General features: G+C 37.0%; 3 protein-coding genes across 3 annotated transcripts; 2 read left to right on the top strand and 1 right to left on the bottom strand.

Moving 5' to 3' along the window:
* Nucleotides 1-1,266: 1,266 nt before the first annotated feature.
* LOC103966066 (protein kinase PINOID) lies at nt 1,267-3,674 on the bottom strand. Its single transcript, XM_048574158.1, has 2 exons — nt 2,629-3,674; nt 1,267-2,378 (listed from the first exon to the last, which is right to left on the bottom strand). The coding sequence occupies exons 1-2, from the start codon at nt 3,201-3,203 to the stop codon at nt 1,574-1,576; spliced, it is 1,380 nt and encodes a 459-aa protein (XP_048430115.1). The 5' UTR covers nt 3,204-3,674; the 3' UTR covers nt 1,267-1,573.
* A 10,669-nt stretch (nt 3,675-14,343) lies between these two features.
* On the top strand, nt 14,344-17,197 carry LOC103966065 (PLASMODESMATA CALLOSE-BINDING PROTEIN 5). Its single transcript, XM_009379192.3, has 4 exons — nt 14,344-14,849; nt 15,872-16,201; nt 16,736-16,766; nt 16,883-17,197. Exons 1-4 carry the CDS (start codon nt 14,774-14,776, stop codon nt 16,980-16,982), a joined length of 537 nt encoding a protein of 178 aa, XP_009377467.1. The 5' UTR covers nt 14,344-14,773; the 3' UTR covers nt 16,983-17,197.
* A 996-nt stretch (nt 17,198-18,193) lies between these two features.
* Nucleotides 18,194-19,105, top strand: LOC103966064 (photosystem I reaction center subunit psaK, chloroplastic). The gene is made up of 3 exons (XM_009379191.2): nt 18,194-18,355; nt 18,635-18,715; nt 18,812-19,105. The coding sequence occupies exons 1-3, from the start codon at nt 18,272-18,274 to the stop codon at nt 19,037-19,039; spliced, it is 393 nt and encodes a 130-aa protein (XP_009377466.1). The 5' UTR covers nt 18,194-18,271; the 3' UTR covers nt 19,040-19,105.
* The last annotated feature ends 729 nt before the right edge of the window (nt 19,106-19,834 follow it).

The raw sequence follows: 19,834 nt of genomic DNA, 5'->3' as shown, positions 1-19,834 counted from the left end.
AAAAATAATAAAATTCTGAGATTGTGGAAAGGAAAAAGTAGGAAATTGGAACTTAATTGGAGATTGTGGAATTCAAAGCGTGCATTTTTCTTCATCGGGTACGACTTTCTCATATTTTACACAGAACAAGTTCCACTTATTAGAGATAGTGCTAATTGCATGTAAAATAGTCAAATGTTCTTTGGAATTTTGACTGTAAACAAAGCTTCTCATCTTCCAGATAAAGTAACATGTTTTTTTTCAAAAAATAAATTGGAAATAATCTTGTGTCGGCTGCATTATGACGTAACTCAATCGATCATCAAAATTTGACAAACATGATAAACACGCATTGTCATTATAGTCACAAATCTGCTATCCTCAAATTCGTTTCTCCTTCGCGTCTCTTTTAATATTTTTTTACACGTATCATACTACTTAACTTCTGTTTTAATTCCGTTAGATTTTAATAATTAAAAAGTAAATACTAAAAATAAATAAATAAACCAGCAGCCACCAAAGTCCTACGCACCCCACCATTGGCATCAACCATCGAACTCGCTGCCGCTGACACCTCCCCAAGTTTCTCTCTCTCTCGCCTGAATAATCTCATGATCACCCACCACCATCGGCGTCAAACCCCCACTCCCACTCACCGCCTTCGCATCCTTCCGCACTTATCGAAGTAAGCAACACGGTCTCTTTGGTTGAGTGTTCATCAATGACGAATTAGATAATATTGTGTAATAATTTATGTTCTGAGATCCACACATGCATCGCCCGCTGCACTCAAATCAGTCAACTTCAAAGCCACAAATGTCAGCCACGATTTGTTAGATTACGAATGAAATTATTCGTTGTATTTACGTAAAGAACCGCATTACTTGAGTTGTTTATATTATAATTACTTTATCCTCTAACAAATATTTTGAAGTGTTTTTATCCTTACTTTTACATGTAGTAAAAATCCTATCAGCGAATTTAGCTAGCATTTCTGTTAAGAATAAAGTTAAGTAGTATGATATGTGTTGATAAATTAGAGAAAAGACACGAAAAAACATGAATTTAGGGACAAAAAACCCGCGACCATCAATTATGGAAACGTCATCCATATTTTGTATCTGGTAATTCTCTTTTAGTTTATTCATTCCTCAGCCTTTGAGTTATGAATATAGCCTAGAATTTGAGTCTTTGCATTCAAGCTACTCAGTACATACTAATTCCCTCAACCTTTCAGCAAATCCCCTTTTTTCCTCTTTTTAGATGGTTATTTCTCAGAACACGGAGTGTGAATCAAACTCATGTTTGAATTGAAAGTGAGATGTTGATGCAAGTTCTTCACTTCTGAATCAGACAAATTCAGAAAATATTCTAGGCTCCTACTTGCCTTGTACACCTAAACTTACCTACGTGTACAATACCACCGTCGCAATGCGGCTCTTTTATTCATATTGCCAGATATTTACCTAAATATATGAAAACTAAAAAAAAAATAGGAAACAAAAGACAGCTCGAATATACACAACTGTCACCGGCCAGTAACAAAATCTGGCAGGACTGTCTCAACGCGTGGCGCACAACCCGCCGTTGCTTCTTAGAAGTAATCGAACGCCGTCGATTGTCTGTTATTTCGTCCATCCTCGCTCTTGGCCTGGTAATACGGCGTCGTGTTTTGCCTTCTTATCAAACCCGGGATCATCGGCGGCGCGATCGACCGTACCAACGCCAAGTTGATGCCCTTGAAGAACGGATGCTTCTTGACGTCAGCGGCTCCGCGCTTCGACCCGAGCCGCCGGTCCGGGTCCTTGTTGAGGAACGCGGAAATGAGGTCCCGAGCGTGGCCCTCAAGCGCGCTGGAAGGCGTGGAGGTTGGGAATGTTAGAGGTTTTTTCACAATGTTACGCAGGGTGGTCTCGTTCGATGGGGCCGCGAACGGCGTGTGCCCGTAGATCAACTCGTAGAGGAAAATGCCAAAGGCCCACCAGTCGACGGCGTTTCCGTGGGACCCACCGGAGGCGACTTCTGGGGTCACGTACTCGTGGGTCCCGACGAAGGACTGCGACCTGGCTGCGACCGGTTCGGCGACGAAGAGCCGGTTGGGGGAGAGGGTCTGGACCTTGCGCGACCGGAACAGCCGGTTGGAGAGGCAGGAGAAGGGGGTGAGTGCTACGGTCTGGTGCGGGCGGGTGCGCGATGGGGTCGAAAAGGCTGCGGAGTCGGGATACGAGTCGGGTGATTCAACGGCTGGGATTGCGTCCGAGCACATTGAGAGGTCAAAGTCTGAGAGCATGATGTGACCGTCCGATCTGACCAGCACGTTCTCGGGTTTTAGGTCCCTGTAAATGATTCCCAGCATGTGGAGGTATTCCAACGCCACCAGAACCTCCGCAGCGTAGAACCTGCAGATAAGGACAAAAAAACCGAGTTAAACCGAGTCGACTCATCCGAGTTAAACAAATTTTAGCACCAAAGAATATGATTGAAGGCGACTTAGCGGAGAGATAAAGCAGACAAGATTAGAACATCTCATGATCTAATCTGAGTGATGTATTCACAAGAAAACAAAAATACAAAATACAAAAAAAAAAAAAAAAAATGGCGGTCATTTTTTATTTTTTTAAATTATTGGAGGAATATTCAAAAATGTACCTTGCGGAGTTGAGGGAGAAGCGTTTGTGAGGCTGTTTGTGGCGGAGGGAGTGGAGGTCGCCGCCGGAGCAGTACTCCATGACGATGCAGGAGAAATGGGAGGCTTCGAACTCGGCATAGAGAGTAGGCAAGAACGGGTGGTCGAGCATTTTGAGGATCTTTCTCTCCATCTCGGCTCTCTGCTCCTTCTTCTTCAGCGCCAGAGCCTCCTTGTCGACGACTTTCATGGCGTAAAGGCACGAGGAAGACGAAGACTCGGGATCCTGATCGGCCGGACTTGGAGAGTCGCTACTTCTGAGGGTGCAGAGGTAGACGGTGCCGATGTCGCCGGCGCCGATGCGGCGGTGGAGGTGGAAGTCGCGGAAAGTGAGGGCAGTTTTTTTGGAGCGAATGGCGGAGTAGGCGAAGTCGGAGGAGCGGTGAGGCTTGAGGCATAATGTCTCTGCCGCGAGGTCGGATGTGGTGGTGGTGGTGGCGGCGTCGAAAGAAAGGCGGCTGAAGCTGCTGCAGCTTTCACTGCTCATTGAACTGTGACTCGAGTTTACTGCTTCACCATCCGAATCACGCTCTAACATTTTAGAAATGAAACGTTTTTATGGATACACAATCCAAAATTTCCTATGGGAAAAAATGAACAAGCGGAGAGCTTTACACATAAATTCCGCGGAGGAATTAATGGAAGGAACTGTTTTCGGCGAATCGGATACGAAGAAGAAAATGGAAGATTCCTGGCGAATTTCTGTGGTGGGCAAAGGTGATTTTAATACAGAGAACTTGGAAAAAGCTTTGTGTTTGTGGTTAGGTCAAAGCTTATGACTTTGAAGCTTCAAACGGAGCAGCGACGCCATTAATGGACCTCCGTACGTCTGCAGAAAGTGAGTGCTTTGAACGCGAGGGTTAAACGCAGCAGCAGGCTTTTTCAGGAAGGGCCTCAGAATTAGGGTTTATACTCGAAAAGTATGAAACCTAGAGAGAGAGAGAGAGAGAGAGAGGGGCTTTGGTTTGAGGAGCTGGTTTGCTGAACACACTACTCTGTTTTGAGGTTTGAGAGTAGGAAGGTAGTTGGGGTATTTATGCTAGGCAGTAATGTAAGACCGTGGTAAAACGGTAACTTTATGGGAGTGTGTCACACGGGAAGAGGGTTCTTAAACCATCTTCAAATGAAATGTCAATGTTTAAACATAAAATTTAAATTTGAAGGTTTATGTCGCATATTAATTTTTTTATAAATTTTGTTATTCAACTGATATGTCAAATTTAAACATTATTTATTACATTATTTACTTTTTATTTTTGTAATTAGTATTTTGAAACCAAAGAAAAGTATTAAAATTATGAAAAGCATTTATTAATTACTAAAAATAGATTTGAAGCTGTTGTCAAATTTGACAGCAACTTTCTCTGCTTCCTTTTTCATGTCATGTCAAATAGGAATTGACATTTTGATTGGAAAAGACTAGGGATATCTTTTATTACCGTTATTGCTGATGTGGACTTTTTGACATCTTCTTTGAAGATGCTCTTATAAGTCATTCCATTGAAAATGGAACATATCAATTATGTCGTTTATCTTTATTAAATACGTGAAAGAGTTCGTGTGACTTATTCTGGATGCAAATTTCTTCCTCTTTGTTCTTGGACAAAATTACACCTACAAAACAAATAACACCTTAGGTCAAGGCCAAGAGCCTCATGTGCCCACGATGAATGGGGGGCTTTGGCCGAAGAACCTCCGATGCCAAAGTTAGAATTTTGAGAGAAAAGTGTTTGGAGAATTTTGAGAATTTAGCAAGAGAATCGGAATTGAGTTTTGGAGAGAATGAGGGGTTTTATATAGGGGTGTGGCCGGCCACCTTGGGAGGAGATGGACGGGCCACTTGGATAGTTTTGTGGGTGAAGTTCATGATTTGTGTTTAATTAGCAAATTAATTGAATAATTAATCAATTAATTAGCTAAATAATATAATAAAAAAGGAATGATTTAGGGGTTACCTTGTAGAGAAGATATGATGAGGGATGGATGAAATAGGTTATAAATAAATACCTATTTGGGCACTTTTGACTTGATTGAGGAATGATTGTCCACTGCTCGCGCGTAAGAATTCTGGTGTGCCTCGAAGGTAATTTTGTCCTTTTCACTCAAAAATCCATGTGTCGCCTCTTGATTATTTTTGGCTCCACGCTTGTGTTTTCGATATTTATAGATATTGGATAATACTTGCACTCCCCAATGTACATATTTCGCTATTTGTGAATAACATATCCTGACCGAATGAAATTAACAATTGGAACCGTTGAATTTATTAATCTTCATTTGAAAATCACTCATACAAAAGATCGTTCAAATGAGATTGTTTAATCATCTAAAAGTATTAATCAAATGGACAATTTATCATGAATATGTTACTTAGTACCTACTCTGTTGATTTGCCCAATACATTTAAATGACTAAACAATCTCCAATTGAAATGATTTTTGGTAGGAATGATCTTTTAATGAAGATTAAAAATTTGAACAAATCCGATTATAGAATTGTATGAATAAGATACATTATTTGCAATATTGAGCTCACTCCTAAGAGAGGAATACAAGTAGGCTTGTAAACTAAACGACATAGAAGTTAATGATTAGAATATTATTTAAGTGTTGATTAATGTGCTTATTTGTTATTGGTGACACATCAAAATTTATCAACTTTTTGAGAGTGAGGAAATAAGAGTACATGCACGTGCGGGAATGGTGGTCTTCGCTGTTCCGCCCCGTAGCGCCGGGAAGTTACTACACGTGCGGTTTCACTATAAAATGTCGGAAGTGCCCCTATTGATGACCGTAACAGTCAGCTCATGAAATGTTCGGGAAAGATATGCTGATCCTTGATGTGCGTGAGTTAAGTGTTCAGAAGTTTCAGCTGTGAAGATTAAAAAGGAAAAAAAGGGATTTGGAAACTAATTAAGAGAGAAATTAAAGTACAAATACATACATGCTTTGATTTCATGTTTCAAACCTAAAGTGTGGATGAGAATTTTTGCGTACAATAATGTATGACGTAGATTGCAGATTCAACTGTAAGTATTTAACTATATTCTAAGAGGAAAGTGTGAACGCGTCTCATGTAATGGTTAAAATTATTGTCTTATGGTATGTTAAAAATTTTCCTAGTTGCACTTTCCTAACCCTCATCGATAACTATAACGTCGAAGAATACAATGTCAATGATATCGACCATACGGTCGACCGATTCACATTTACAAAAACAAATGCATATCATTTGAAACAAAATGTTCGCATAATTACCTTATCTGAACACGATACGATTGAGAAACACGTCGAGTTGCTATCGTCAAGGCATTTGTCAAAATACAATTAAAACAGAAGTTGAATCCAAATAAAAAACACGATTGAACATGACGCGACGTGAAAGCTGCCCCTACTGAAAACAATGGAGGGGTAGGAGTTGCAGAGGAGTTATTGTACGGAGCGGGCCAAGAAGGTACCAACTTGATGAAGGAGATGATGATCATTCCTCTCAATATGTCGAGTTTTGGTTTTGAATTCCAAGCCACACCATGTCTGGTACGTATCTGCATGAGATTCCGAAGAAAACGTGTATCGTTCTTCAGCCTAGCGTTTTTGTTACCAATATCTTGAGTTAAAAGGACGCATTTCTATGCTCTTAAATTGTTGATGGCCCACTGTGCCGGCCGCATGGCTTGTTTTGGTTCATTTCTCTCTTTCACGAAAGCAACTTGTATGGGAATTCAGCATCATTTGACGTTTCCGTGCTATAATACTATGTTTTTTGAAAAAAAAATTTACACATAATATGACATATTGGACGAGAGTGCCACAGAAATGGTAAACTCATTCCAAGTAAATTTCTTTCCTTTTCACCATTACCATATATATATATATATATGTTAGTATTGAAAACTAATAATGATAGTAGTAAAATACATTAATTGAGGATTCTCTCCTCTCCCCTTCCCTCTCCTTCCCTCCTTTCTCACTTTTCTCTTAGCTTTTTTTTATTTTTTTTTTTCTCATACAGAAGTAAACACAAGATGTTGACATGACATAATCGTAACCGTTCAAATAAGAAGAGACTGAATTTGGAGGAGAAAGAATTCTACTCTATTTATCTACTCATTGGCTGCATCCTACAGTAGTCGGCTGAAGTAGAATTTTCAAATGTTTATATTTTTAATGGTTGATTTGAGAATTTGAATTCTTGAAAATCATATGTCATTCTAAAGGTTAATGTCATTGATCAATGGAGCATTTCCAAACCGAAGTGTCAAATAGTTTCCAATGCTAAATGATTGCTCGTCGATACTAGAGACACCAAGTTAATTTGATTGATCAAATAACATCGCAGTATTTGATTGACTAGCTTTGTTAGTTAAGAGTATTTGCCTATGCATCTAAGGTCATAGTTGAGATGTATTGTATTAAATACATGTAAGTATTGTAGTCAAATCCTAATTTTAGTACGCCAGAAAATAATCATATTTGAAACGACAAGTGACTTTGCTTAATATGTCATGTTTTAACACAAGTGATACCGAAAGAGAGAGATTTGAACATAAAACCTCGAATTCATTAGTAAACTCTCTTGACCATTATAAGTGCCCAAGCGTAAATAGTGGAATAAATAGTGAAGTCACAACCTCTGGAAAAATAAATAATCAAGAGATTAAAGTAAAACTGATATATCAAAAGTATGACATGAAAATGCCAAATTATGGCGTATGATGCTTAGATGGGTTAAAACTAGAAAAGATGGCAGTGATTCATTGCAGTTGAAGATGCTCTTTTACACTGGCATGGCGCAGCAACAAGGACACGAAATTTCTGAGGATAGTGGATAATTACTATTAGCAAATAAAGGTTCGTTTGCAATAAACTACATTGAATTTTCGACGATGTGAGTTAAAATCTAATTAATTAAGATTGTTTCTTGCATCATGTGAAGAAAGAGATAAATATACATAACAATTTATATATACACCTTGTTGCAGTCAAGTCTGTCACGAGGATATAAGTTGTAGCGGATTGCATGCATGTTGGGTTTAGTTAATCAACTCCATGTGCACCTTCAAATGTCTTTTGAATTTGATTAGGAGGTTGAAGCCGACTAACCAGCAAGAAGGAGACAGATCAGATCGATGGTACAATTCTACATGGCCTAAAAAAACAGTGAAAGCATGACATGTCAGCAGGATTGGAAGCAAAAGAGGGAGATGGGTTGCAACTGTTCGAGGCTGATTGATTGGGAGGTGCTCTCTGCTGGGTCCCTTCCTTTGAAAAGAACAAGACTCTTAAAAGCCTACATGATTATTTTAGATTATTAGATTTATTTCATACTGAAATATATTAGTTCACACTTTTGGAGAAGTAGATTGAGAGGAAGATGATGAAAAGGGCCCCATGATGTCTGCATAGAAACCCTACTTTCTGGAAAAGGCCAGCAAAAAGTGCAGCAAGTGGGATTGTTCTTGCATTTGAGCCTTGACACTCCAAAAGTGCAAACCAAAAACCCACATTTAATGTTGGCTTGTTAACTTGAACCACCAAATAATTATTAGATTATTAGAACCAGACTTTAACTGTTTAGTCACTTGAATACAATGGTAAATTTGAAAAAAAAAGATGTTATGATCTATGTAATTCAACTTATGAATAAGAGAATTCAAACTTGAATAGAAGAGCATGCACATTGTCAACAACCCTAAATGGTAACTAAATCAATCATTTCATGGTAGAGCTACTAGAAATGCTATAACCAAGTTAACCTCTAATACATATGGTTAACCGGTAATCGATCTTAACAAACACAGTAAAATTTTAAGACTAATATATGTTCTCGAAAAGTTAATTGAGTATTAGGAGTTTGTTTACAAGAACAAGTCAATAAAAAGTGAAATGGTAATAGTGTGTAAATTTAACGTATCGGAATGAACTTAGGTTTGTATTTTATAGACAAACTAAATACTCAATGGCTCATGTTTGGAAAATAACTTCATACTATAAACACATGCACGAGCATTCATAAACGCGGCACCTTAACAACCAAACCCCACTAAGGTTTGTTTCCGGCCATCAGTTCAGACATTAAGTCTAATTATAGTAAAGAATGTGATAGCTTTATCTTAATCATAGTACTTAGCAACCTCATAACCTAATGTAGCTAGCTATCTTTATGTTAATATTCTTATCTGGCCAAAAAGCAAACAAACCTAACAGTCTTAGGAATTTTGGACGCATTTGAAAGGTAGACAAAATTATTAACTGGTGGAATATTCAATAATTGATCAGAAAAAATAACAAGGGCACGAAATTCTGAACCGTTATTTGACAAAAAAACAAATTTCTAAACCGTGAAATTAAGCAATTAATCAAGCACTAATATGAACAAGTAAATCTGTCACATCAACACAAACTTTTTAACTCCATTGCTGTTCGGAATTTTCTCAAGTATCTTTCTGTTTCTTCAACTGTTATAGAACATGTTAATAATTAATTAATAATTGGTCACTGGAAGAATGAACCTTAAACCAGAAGTAATCAGTGAGACTTTTGCATTCACTTTTTCTGATTCACAAAGATATCTTACAAGACAAGTCTACCTCAATCAATTGTACCATACGCATTTTGTTTTCGAATGTCACAAATTTCTCAGTTGATTCTCTATTTCCTTCTGCAACAAGAGAACGAGACAAAATCTTATCAACCATAGAAAATAAGTTTCATAAAAAAAAATTATGCACATCTTCACTGGGGGAAAAATAATGAATTGTGCATTATTGGCACACTTTGTACTAGTGACAACAACTGTTTGGGGAAATCAGTGCAGTTCTAGTACAAGTGAAAAAGAATTGCTAAACCAGTAAAAATAATGACATGAAAAATGTCTCAAATGTCCATTATAGCTGCTTGATCGACAAAGACAATTTTATGTTTTATTATGATGTCGATAGTATGATCTTCATTGTTTATTAATGTTGTTGATATGCTCTCTGTATGGTTTATCGACATGATATCATATAGTATTTAAAATTATGTTTGTTGATCACATAATATTAATATATGCAGTGGCGGATCTAAGACTCTAACCTCATAGAGTCTCGTTATAGAAGATTCACGCACTGAGTGCAAAATTTATTTTTCATTTTGCCTAGGTGGGCATGTCGTTATGCTTATATTTGTCGACAACTTCCAAGGCATGATGCCGAGGCTCGTCGAGCATCACCTGCTAAAGCCGGCCAAATTTTGTCAGAGAGGCATTTTATTAAATAATTTGTGGGCATTCTCTCAAGTCCCATACCAGATAGTCTTAGGGTCCTCCGGCGACCTTTCACCCTTATATTCCGAATTCCATATGATCCCGTGACGCATAGGACCTCCCTTGGATCCGCCCATGGATGTAGGAATATGTATATAAGGGGCTAAACTTTTTTGAAACATTTATTGTCTGAGAGAGTTGAGAAAACAGTTGGTGTTTATAGTATTATTCGTAAGGTGTAAGTTTGTAAATGCTAATTGATCGATTAAACTGTTAAGAGTACACAAAACCGATGGAAACAAAATCAAAAGTGTCTTGGTTGGAATAGACCAAAAAAGTATCAAGCGAACAAATATCTATGCCAATCACATTCAAGCTTTGATCATTATCCATACCATATATATAAGAGAGCCTTTCAATGTGTTGGATGCTCTAAACCTATCGGTCCCCCATTCTACCTGTAATTCGATAAAGGTTAATGGAAACTAGATCAATTGCCCTCACCTAATTTTTCTTCCCACATTTGCATAAAATTAATAATGTATTTTAGTAAAAGTGCATACAACAACGACAAAGGCTTATTCCACTAAATGGTTTCAGTGTATGAATCCTAGAACGCTACTGTAATCGGTTTTGTGCAAAGTCTTCCGTTAACTCTAAGTACCCCATGTCTATTCTTATAGTCTATTTCCAAGTCTTCCTCTACCCCTTTTATCTCGAGCCTTTTGTCTCATAATCTCATCTTCTAATCGGAGTATCTATATGTATTCATTCCACATGTTCAAACCACCATAACCATTTTACTATAAAGGGGTAATGTATTAAAATATTGCTAGGAGCTTAAGATGCTACAAGTACAGAGATTTCCGCAGAAAGATTATGCTTTTCACATCAACCTCAGGAGTTTAATATATGTGAGGAATGCATGGTGAATAAATTAATCAACGTAATTATATAAATACATGAAATGTAGTGGGGAGATGGAACAATAATGGTATATTAGGATTAAAAGTTTTAAACAAATGACCATTTCAAGGAAGTAGCAGAGGAAAAATGCATGAGAAAGCACATTGAACAAGCCACCAATATTCCCGCTGTTTTGATAGGCCGACAAACGGACAAAAAATATGGCACAGCCAAATTCTTCCTCAACAAAGCATATAAAAAATGCTGTATTAGTTGAAAATTATGACACAAATTTAATATTAAACAGACTTTTGGGACTATATTATATTAAGTCAGTACGATAGTCTACTAATTTAATAAAAAAATATGATTAAAACCCTAATGGTGTGTGGTACGTAATGGCTCAACCAAGAACAACCCAAAAATAGTAAAAAAAAACTAGGGTTTGGAATCCAAGTATGGAAGTTGAATTCTCTCTTTCTTGGTACCATAAAAATATGCACACCTGATGTTCCCGAAGCTGTTGACGTCGCTTCCATGTCTGCTCGATCTGCTGTGATTGCTCATCTAACTGCTAGACTTTGTCCCGCTGTCTAACGTTTTATATGTATTTTTTGCAGAATTATATAATTTATTTTTACAAATGACGCAATTTGCAGCTGGTGATTTGGCTTCCGGTATTCTCCTAAATGGTGAGGGAGCATTGAGCCCAGACGAGATCAAACTGGGAACTGGTCACTGGTCAACTTTATTATATTTGTAATCACAACTTTTGTGCGTAGCAAGTTGTTGAATGGATGCACTTTTTTTCCCATAAAAGTGGGTGCCACATGTATGTTAACATAATTTTCAAGAGAAGGTTGATGGAGAAATTTGAATAATTAGGGTTAATATTTTGTGCTTCAGATATAAGGAAATGGATCAAGATTCTCTCCTGAGTTTAGGAAGTTGAGCTTCCTGAGCAAATCACATGAACTGTTGGATCAAAATCTAACGACTACAATTATTATAACTTTTAGACGGATCCCTTGTTTGTAGCCGTTGGATTTTGATTCAACGGCCCGTGTGATTTTGTGCTTCAAATATAAAGAAATGAGAGATGAAAAAGGTCATGGGAAGGAATAGCAAAACTTGACTGTTTTAATGATGAGTAATGATATTCATACCATATTTTTGTACCAAATTAGGTGGCATTTGATGTGGACAGCCACATCATTTGAATTAATCAAATTTTAAATTTAGTTCATTATTTAATAAATTAATAATTAAGAAAAACTAGTTAATAAAATTATGATTGTGATATACGAGGAGTCTTTCTCCTTCCTTTTCTTGGGTTTTGCAAATTTTTCGAATGATATGGCTGTCCACATCAGATGCCACCTAAAGTGATATAGAAATGTGATATAAAAATATGGTATAAATGGTATTACTCTTTAATGATTTTATAACATTTAAGTGCTAGACCAATCAATTTCAAAAGAAGATAAGTCTATAAGGGTGAAATGATGAGTCCATAAAGGTAATATGATAGGTTTACAAGAGCTTCTGATTAGTTTGAATTAAGAAATGAGGAATAATGAACGAAAACAAAATCTTAAATGTGAAACAATTAAAAACGAAATAGTTATTAAGCGGGAGTTGAGCCCTAAGAGTTTTTTGAAATGCCTAAATTGGGTACTTCTCAGAAAATTTCCCATAAGATTGGTTTGAGGCTTTGAGCACTATGACTCGAGTGGTAATATTTTCCAAGTTAAATGAGGATTTTGCAATGTGGATTTACTAGCAAGAATCAGGCAGAAACTAGATTTTTATGTGACCCAAAATCTGCAGGTTATCAGTGTTTCTCACTGCTATTTAATAGAGGTTTGAAGCTACCAGCAAGAATCATGCAGCAGCAAGATTTTTCTGTAACCCCAAATCTGCAGGGTTATCGTTTCCCCTGGCCTTTATTTATTGGTTTCCATGTTTTTTTTTTTTTTTTTTTTCTGTAGTTTGAATGGTCCTGAGCTCTAAAGAAAAGGCCACTGAATTCATAGTATCTTTTCAGCCTGTACATGAATTTTTGTTGTATATGTTGTTGGTTACCAAACACTAGCTAGCTCATAAATCAATCACATATCCATATGTAAACATCAAAACCTAAGTGCTGAGTGCTGAGTAATTTTAGCAAAGGAGTTTCCCTGATATGCTTAATATACATCAATGTTCATGTTAGAATGGAAAGTGATTTGATTCTTCCTCTCGAGCAATGTTTGCACAATTTTGAGGCTGCTTAATTGTGCTCGAGCCATCTCAAGATCACTTGAGCAATGCTTGAGCACTACTAATACTAAGGTGCCTCGAGTGGGCATAACCATTGTGTAAGAGTTTTACTTCTTATGTGGGCTCGTGAGGTTTTGAAGTTTGACCTTGATTAAGGCGTTTATTTATTTTATAGGTACATTGTCGTCAAAACTAAAGATAAAGAATTTTTCTAGCACATTAATAATACACTTGGGGGAAAAAAGGTAAGTAGGACTATATGTTTTTTTTTTTCCATGAATATGTCAATCAAAACTACGTTTAGTTTTGAAGAAAATAAAAAACTTAAACTCCAATTGTCTTTGCACTTGACTATTACCGTAGTACCAGTGGGGAGTTTCTTTTCTATATAAGCAGGGAGTTTCTTTTCTACATAAGCACTGTGCTATTTAAACTAACTCTAAACTAACAAGATGGGAACTCAAACTCAAATGTTATAACCATTCTGACTATGCCAACATTAGTAAAATTTTGATTCTTGAAATGTTTCTCATTAACGTTATCAAATTATTAGGGGATTTTATGTATTAAAAAAAAGAGCATTTTTGCTCACCATCATCACTATGTTGTATGTTCATCATACATCTAATTATTTGTGACCTTTTATTTAACTTTAGTTAACTTTCACATTAAATTTTTCTTTTTCAATTTTGAATTTTTTTTTTTACCAAAGTTAAGTAAAGTATACGTGACCGTTATGCGTATGATCGCATACATCATAATTTATAGTGGTGAGCAAAAATGCTCACTTAAAAAAAATTAAAAAAAATGATTATAAGGACAAAAGCATAGCCCACCAGACCCAACTTCATCTTCCACATCATAGGCCCTGTCCCCAAAATTGGGCCACTTCAAAACAAAACCCAATTGAGCCCAGAACTCAACCCGGCCAGTACTTGCTCAGTAGGTTTCCTTAATTTCAAAGTTCGTGGACAAAAATCACTTCATCAAAACATGCAAATTCCCGAGAAAATCCAAGGGGTGGTGGTATGGATACAATATATCATATGAGAAATTGAGTGAGAATTGAAAAATTAAACCAAGACCTAAATATTGAATTTTTAGTTGTGACGGAAAAACGGATGGTACACCACATGTTTTTATACAAGTGATGAAAAATTTTAATTTTTAAGTTATTTATCTTTTAACACACATAATCTACCATTTATATAGGGACATATGGTGTACTACTTCATGTGATAGTCATACTGAAAAATCTCTTCTTTTATGGGTGAGAGGGCACTCTACCACCACCTTGTGAATAAAGTTTTTCATATTTTAGCTGTCTGAACTCTGAAGCCTCACTCTGAAATGTCTAAAATTGTAAAAGTGAGTAGTACAGAGTGAATTACTTAGCTTCTGAAAGCATTTGTCACGTTCTTGAGTACTCAAAAACAAAAAAGAAAAAAAAGTGAAAAAGAAATAATTTCCCTCTCAAGAAACTGCAGATTCTTCAACAAACCCTTGCATTTATACCTCCCATTTATTCTCAAATGCTTCTCACTCCTCTTAAACACAAAGAGAAGAGAGAGAGAGAGAGAGAGAGTAGTGGGGCTTTCAGTTTTAAATTTTGTATTTAGTATATTTTCTGCTGAGGGTTTTTTTCTTCCTCTTTTTGTTCATATATTTATTTGTTTTCTTGGAGAAGGGTGAGGAATGTTATCATCAAGCATGGGAAAGAAGCTATGGGTTTTGGTTTTGCAGTGCCTTTTGTTCATGGGATGCCATCTGGGTAACTTCTCTCCTGTTTCCTTCATGTTTTCTGTTTAAAGCAAAGCTAGCTTTCGAGTTTACTGGTTTTTATGTTATTTTTTCTTGCTATTTATTTGTTTTTGTATTTTTGTTTTGAGATCTTGTTGTTTAGAAGTTGGCAGTTTCTGGTCAGGTTTATATATTTGCTTTATGATCTGTTTCCCAGAAAACATACAGTTGAATATGGACATTTGAAGCTTACAGAATTATTTTTATTTAAAAAATATTGGAGAGAAACATTCTGAGATTTGCATCAATATTTTATGTGATAAAGGGATGATCATGCTCTCATCTAGTACTAAAAGTTTTAATTTTTATATTTTATTTACCATAACCATTTATATTTTATAAGCAAGGGAAGGATTTTTTGTTAGGGAAAAAAAATGTAATTGCTTGGGAAGTAGGCCAACCCTTCTATTTCTGTCACCAATTTTTGAACCAAAAAGAAAAGAAAAAGTAGTCTCTAGGCAGGCACCCCTGTGTCATGGAATGTAGGGTATTACTCATAAAAACACAATATTCCTGTATATTGGTTTCGCTTGACTCCATGCTGATACCACATGCTGTGAGAGATATCATAGTTAGACAAACCTACTGAAATTCCTATCCTTTGTGAGTTCTATTGATGCCAATTCTGACTTTTATTGGGGGTCCATGTTGCCTATAAGACATGAGGCACATGATCTTCCAGGCCACTTATTCCCTTGTATTATTCAAGTTTAGGGTTACTATCCACTTTTCTTTTTGTTTTGTTGCTTGAGTTTGTAGGGAGTTTTCCTGAACTTGAAGATTTATTTTACTGAATCTCTACCCACCTTGTACATAATGGTAGATGAGCTACACAGATGACAGACCAATGCATATATATGTTTAAGCTAATTTCAAATAGGATCAATCATTTTATAAACTCGAACTGTCCGTGACCTGGTTAGATTTTATATAAACAATGACCAATGAAGTCACCCTGATGAAACATTATTCAATCTTTCTGCAAATTTTTAGTTTCATCAATGGAAGTGGCGCTGCAAGATGGAGCAATACCAGACACCACATTGTCACCACCAGAAGGGAACACAACATTCCTTGATGGCACAACATGGTGCGTAGCCCTTCCCGGGGTTTCCCAAGCTGATTTGCAGAATGCATTAGACTGGGCCTGTGGATTGGGAATGGCAGACTGCAAGCCAATTCAACAAGGTGGAGCGTGTTACGAACCAGATACTCTGGTGTCCCATGCCTCTTACGCTTTCAATAATTATTATCAGCAGAACGGGAATTCAGATATTGCCTGCAATTTTGGGGGAACTGCTGCTGTCACTAAAACTAACCCAAGTAAGTTATACATCTCCCCATTCTCCCTTATAGTAATTACTGTAACAACGGGGCACTTGTAATATCTTCTCGTGGATTCGAACTTAGAACAACTTAGAGATCAATTTTTGAGGTCATACCTAATTGGATTTTTCGTATCAAAACAATCAAATGAATTATTTACTGGCCCTTAGTCATTGTGCTTTGAAATTGAAATTTTAAGGTACAGTTACGTCACTTTTGGAGTTTGCAACCCCAAAGGTCTAGTTCGTCCCAGATTTTTAACTCGGCATTTCACACTGCGCTCGTGTTCTTAAAGGGGTTCGATGGCCATTTGGTAGTGTTGCCAATCTTACCAAGTTTTCAGATTATTCTCGTGATTATATGGTTATCTCTAGATTCTCCACATAGCAATAAGTAACAAGAATGTAAGTTCCGTTCGGGGATCATACACAAACTCTACTTGAATGATATTGCTCTTGATATCGTCATTTTAAGTGTTGAATCTATGCCTTCAATTCTGCTCTACTGATCAGTTTCATCACATTATTACAGGTCAAGGAAAATGCGTCTATGCTGCGCCCGGGTACGCTTGTTCCCCCGACGCGATTTAGTTTTCGTAATCTGAAAGACAAAGTGTCTATGTTATTTACACAATGCTCATGGATTGATACACACATTATCTTCTTTTTTTTTTGACAGATCTGTAGGCTCTGCAGCACCTCCGTTTTCCAAGCAAAATCCCAGCTCTCTTTGGTGGCAACTTGCTTGCCTTTTACTGCCTTTGTATCTGGGAAGCTGATATTTTGATGAGGTTAATTAAACTGCTGCCAAGAAAAGCCAAAATTCCACCTGCTTGTACAAAAAGCTATTTGCTGTCACTGTGGGGGGAAAAAGCAGGAGATGAGAACATGATTAGATTGGGGTTTTGTAACCGTAATATGCTTTATCCCTATCTTTGTTTTTGGTTTAGGAATCTATTACTGCTAATTAATCAAATCCTCTCTTTTCACCTTTTGCCTGATTGCCTTCTTCTTCTAAACGTATTCATTCATGTTGTCTTGTTTGGGGGGAACATCATATGGACTTCTAAATTTAACCATCACTTTGCATGGAATAAGATGTTTCTCCCATTGTGGATTTCATCTTCCTTTCTTTTCTAGGTCTTTTGTAGATCGGGGGTTGATATTGTGGCGGCATTTTAAGTTAGTTACGTTTTGTTAAGCGTTTTAACTTTCTTACATGACAATGCATGATTGGTTTGAGATACTGTTACAATGACAAAAAAAATGACATTCCATTGTTGATGTTTTTGTCATTTCTCATACCAAATATTCATGTCCAATAACAAAATATCTTATTACATTACTAACACATTTCTTATAATAATAAGTTCTGCTAATAAGAGAGTAACAACCATTCGAGGTAGAGCATTATTAGATAAATGTTCTTAACCGTATCATAAATTTATATAAAAACAAATATGAAAACAATTTATTCTTGAAATGACAAGATTACCCTTATCATTTTGCAAGATATATTGAGAGATGATATATGCGAGCAGAAGAATCAGAAATCTAGAGACGTAAATGTGGGGGCCAGTCACTCACCTGCACAGTATCTCTGTGGATTAAATCTTTTGTTCTCCCCCCCAGGGGGGCCTGGGAAACCAAATCATCATTAACATAAACAATACACCTGAAATGGCAATATTACCCTCGGTCACTGTTCAAAACTTCAATGTTGGTCCATCAATGGATTGGATTTGAATTTCAGTCAATCAGGGCCAACCCAGCCCCGCCCAACTTGGCCCAATCGAAGCCCTAATGTGAAGATCCAAAAATCAAATGCAATCAGAAGCCGCTGCCAGCACGCGGAACCTTATCCAATTAAGTAATACGATCAAATCCAATGGCAAAGGGCCACGTCAGCAGGCAAGGATCCTGGCGTATCCGAATCTGGGAATTCTGAAGCCACAGGTTGCTCGTGTGGCTGTGGCTCAAAAGGTTTATAACAATATTACGGGATGCAAAAGCTCATAAAATTATCAAAACAAAAGAAAGAGAGAAATTGCAATACAAAATTCAGAAAATGGCAGCTGCCACTGTGACCACTTCTCTCCCGCAATTCAATGGCCTCAGACCCAAAATCTCATTCTCCAATGCGCAAAGCATGGTAAGTTCTTTTCAATGTGTTTCATGGCATGATGTAGAATATACGCCTAGGATTTGACGTTTGTCGACCTTGTCTATCATGTTTCTCGTTGCGTCATTGCGGATGTTAAACACAAAATATCGAGTGCAACATGTGTAAGGGTATAGATGCTTTTGGAGTACTTGTAGTCTTGAATATAGTGGAACATAGAGGAGTGAATGTTATTAACTGTCTGAACTACAAACCATTTACGAGGCAAACTAGTGCGCAAGTTGAATTGATGCGTTCCTTGTTTTTCAGGCAGTTGTTCAACCGATGAGGCGCAAGGGGCAGGGCGCTCTAGGAGCTCGCTGCGATTTCATCGGCTCACCTACCAATTTGGTAAGCAAATATTTCACTTAATTATATGCACAAAAACCAGATCATATAGTGGAATGTGAATGTAATTAAGTTATTAATCAATTTTGATTTGGACAGATAATGGTGACCACAACAACCCTAATGTTGTTTGCCGGAAGATTTGGGTTGGCTCCGTCGGCAAACAGGAAGTCAACGGCAGGATTGAAGCTTGAAACAAGGGACTCTGGGCTGCAGACCGGCGACCCAGCTGGGTTTACACTTGCTGATACATTGGCCTGTGGTTCTGTTGGTCACATTATTGGGGTTGGAGTTGTTCTTGGCCTTAAGAATATTGGTGCCCTGTAATTAATAGAGGAAGATGTTTGTGAACTCTTGCACTGAATGATATTTCTAAGTCTTATATTCATAGAACATGGGCTAAAAATGATGACCTTTTCGTTTCAATACAACTGCTTAGCAATGTTCTAAAAGACGTCAGACGATAGTCGGGCTGAGACCTAACTCATAGGCAAACTAAGCGGATTTAATTAATTTTATTACATAACATATAAATAGGTGCCTACTTACACTCTAAAGAAAATATACTTGTATTGAGAATTTAGGAAAGTTAAAACTTAAAACCGTAATGACATTAGCATCATCATAGGCCAATGCAACAAAAATAAGAAAAACCTAAAACCCAAAACCAAAATTGAAAATTCAATAATTCATAATCTAAATTGACATCATCTTTCATCACAGATTAATCAATGATTCAATGAATCAATATGTGTAAATGGGATCGTGCATCTAGAATTCAACACCATTCAATTGTAGTGTGAAGAAAATTAAAGATTAAAATATAAAAAAACAAAAAAAAAAAATTGAAAACCTACTCACAAAGTTTGAGCAGGCTGCATAATGAGTTCAGGCGATGGCATGAGAGTCTAGGCATCCACATCTGCGAGAGACGTCCTAGATAGAATCACAGTCGGCACGAGCGGAGGCAAAGAGTGAGAAAGAGAGGGAGAATGCGTCTATGTGGAGGGACAAGGAGAAGAAAAACACGGAAATGATGAGATAAATAATATGGGTTCTTTTTAGGTAGGTTACCCAGAAAGCTCTCTAACTTAATTTAAAAGAATTAAACACAACGAAACC

This window comes from the organism of the source record quoted next, unplaced genomic scaffold (genome assembly GCF_019419815.1).
Source record: "Pyrus x bretschneideri cultivar Hongxiangsu unplaced genomic scaffold, Pyrus_bretschneideri_v1 Contig7, whole genome shotgun sequence".
Taxonomy (NCBI): Eukaryota; Viridiplantae; Streptophyta; class Magnoliopsida; order Rosales; family Rosaceae; genus Pyrus; species Pyrus x bretschneideri.
The sequence above is the reverse complement of the archived record's forward strand: the minus strand, read 5'-3'. Positions and strand labels throughout refer to the sequence as shown.

Bases quoted from the DNA above. Each gene is read 5' to 3' on its own strand.
- LOC103966065 (XM_009379192.3), top strand. From the start codon at position 14,774: ATGTTATCATCAAGCATGGGAAAGAAGCTATGGGTTTTGGTTTTGCAG. The intron at 14,850-15,871 runs GTAACTTCTCTC...GCAAATTTTTAG, and splicing joins GTTCATGGGATGCCATCTGG to TTTCATCAATGGAAGTGGCG. The intron at 16,767-16,882 runs GTACGCTTGTTC...TTTTTTTGACAG, and splicing joins TGCGTCTATGCTGCGCCCGG to ATCTGTAGGCTCTGCAGCAC.
- LOC103966066 (XM_048574158.1), bottom strand. From the start codon at position 3,203: ATGTTAGAGCGTGATTCGGATGGTGAAGCAGTAAACTCGAGTCACAGT. The intron at 2,379-2,628 runs GTACATTTTTGA...CCTTATCTGCAG, and splicing joins TTCTCCCTCAACTCCGCAAG to GTTCTACGCTGCGGAGGTTC.
- LOC103966064 (XM_009379191.2), top strand. From the start codon at position 18,272: ATGGCAGCTGCCACTGTGACCACTTCTCTCCCGCAATTCAATGGCCTC. The intron at 18,356-18,634 runs GTAAGTTCTTTT...CTTGTTTTTCAG, and splicing joins TCTCCAATGCGCAAAGCATG to GCAGTTGTTCAACCGATGAG. The intron at 18,716-18,811 runs GTAAGCAAATAT...TGATTTGGACAG, and splicing joins TCGGCTCACCTACCAATTTG to ATAATGGTGACCACAACAAC.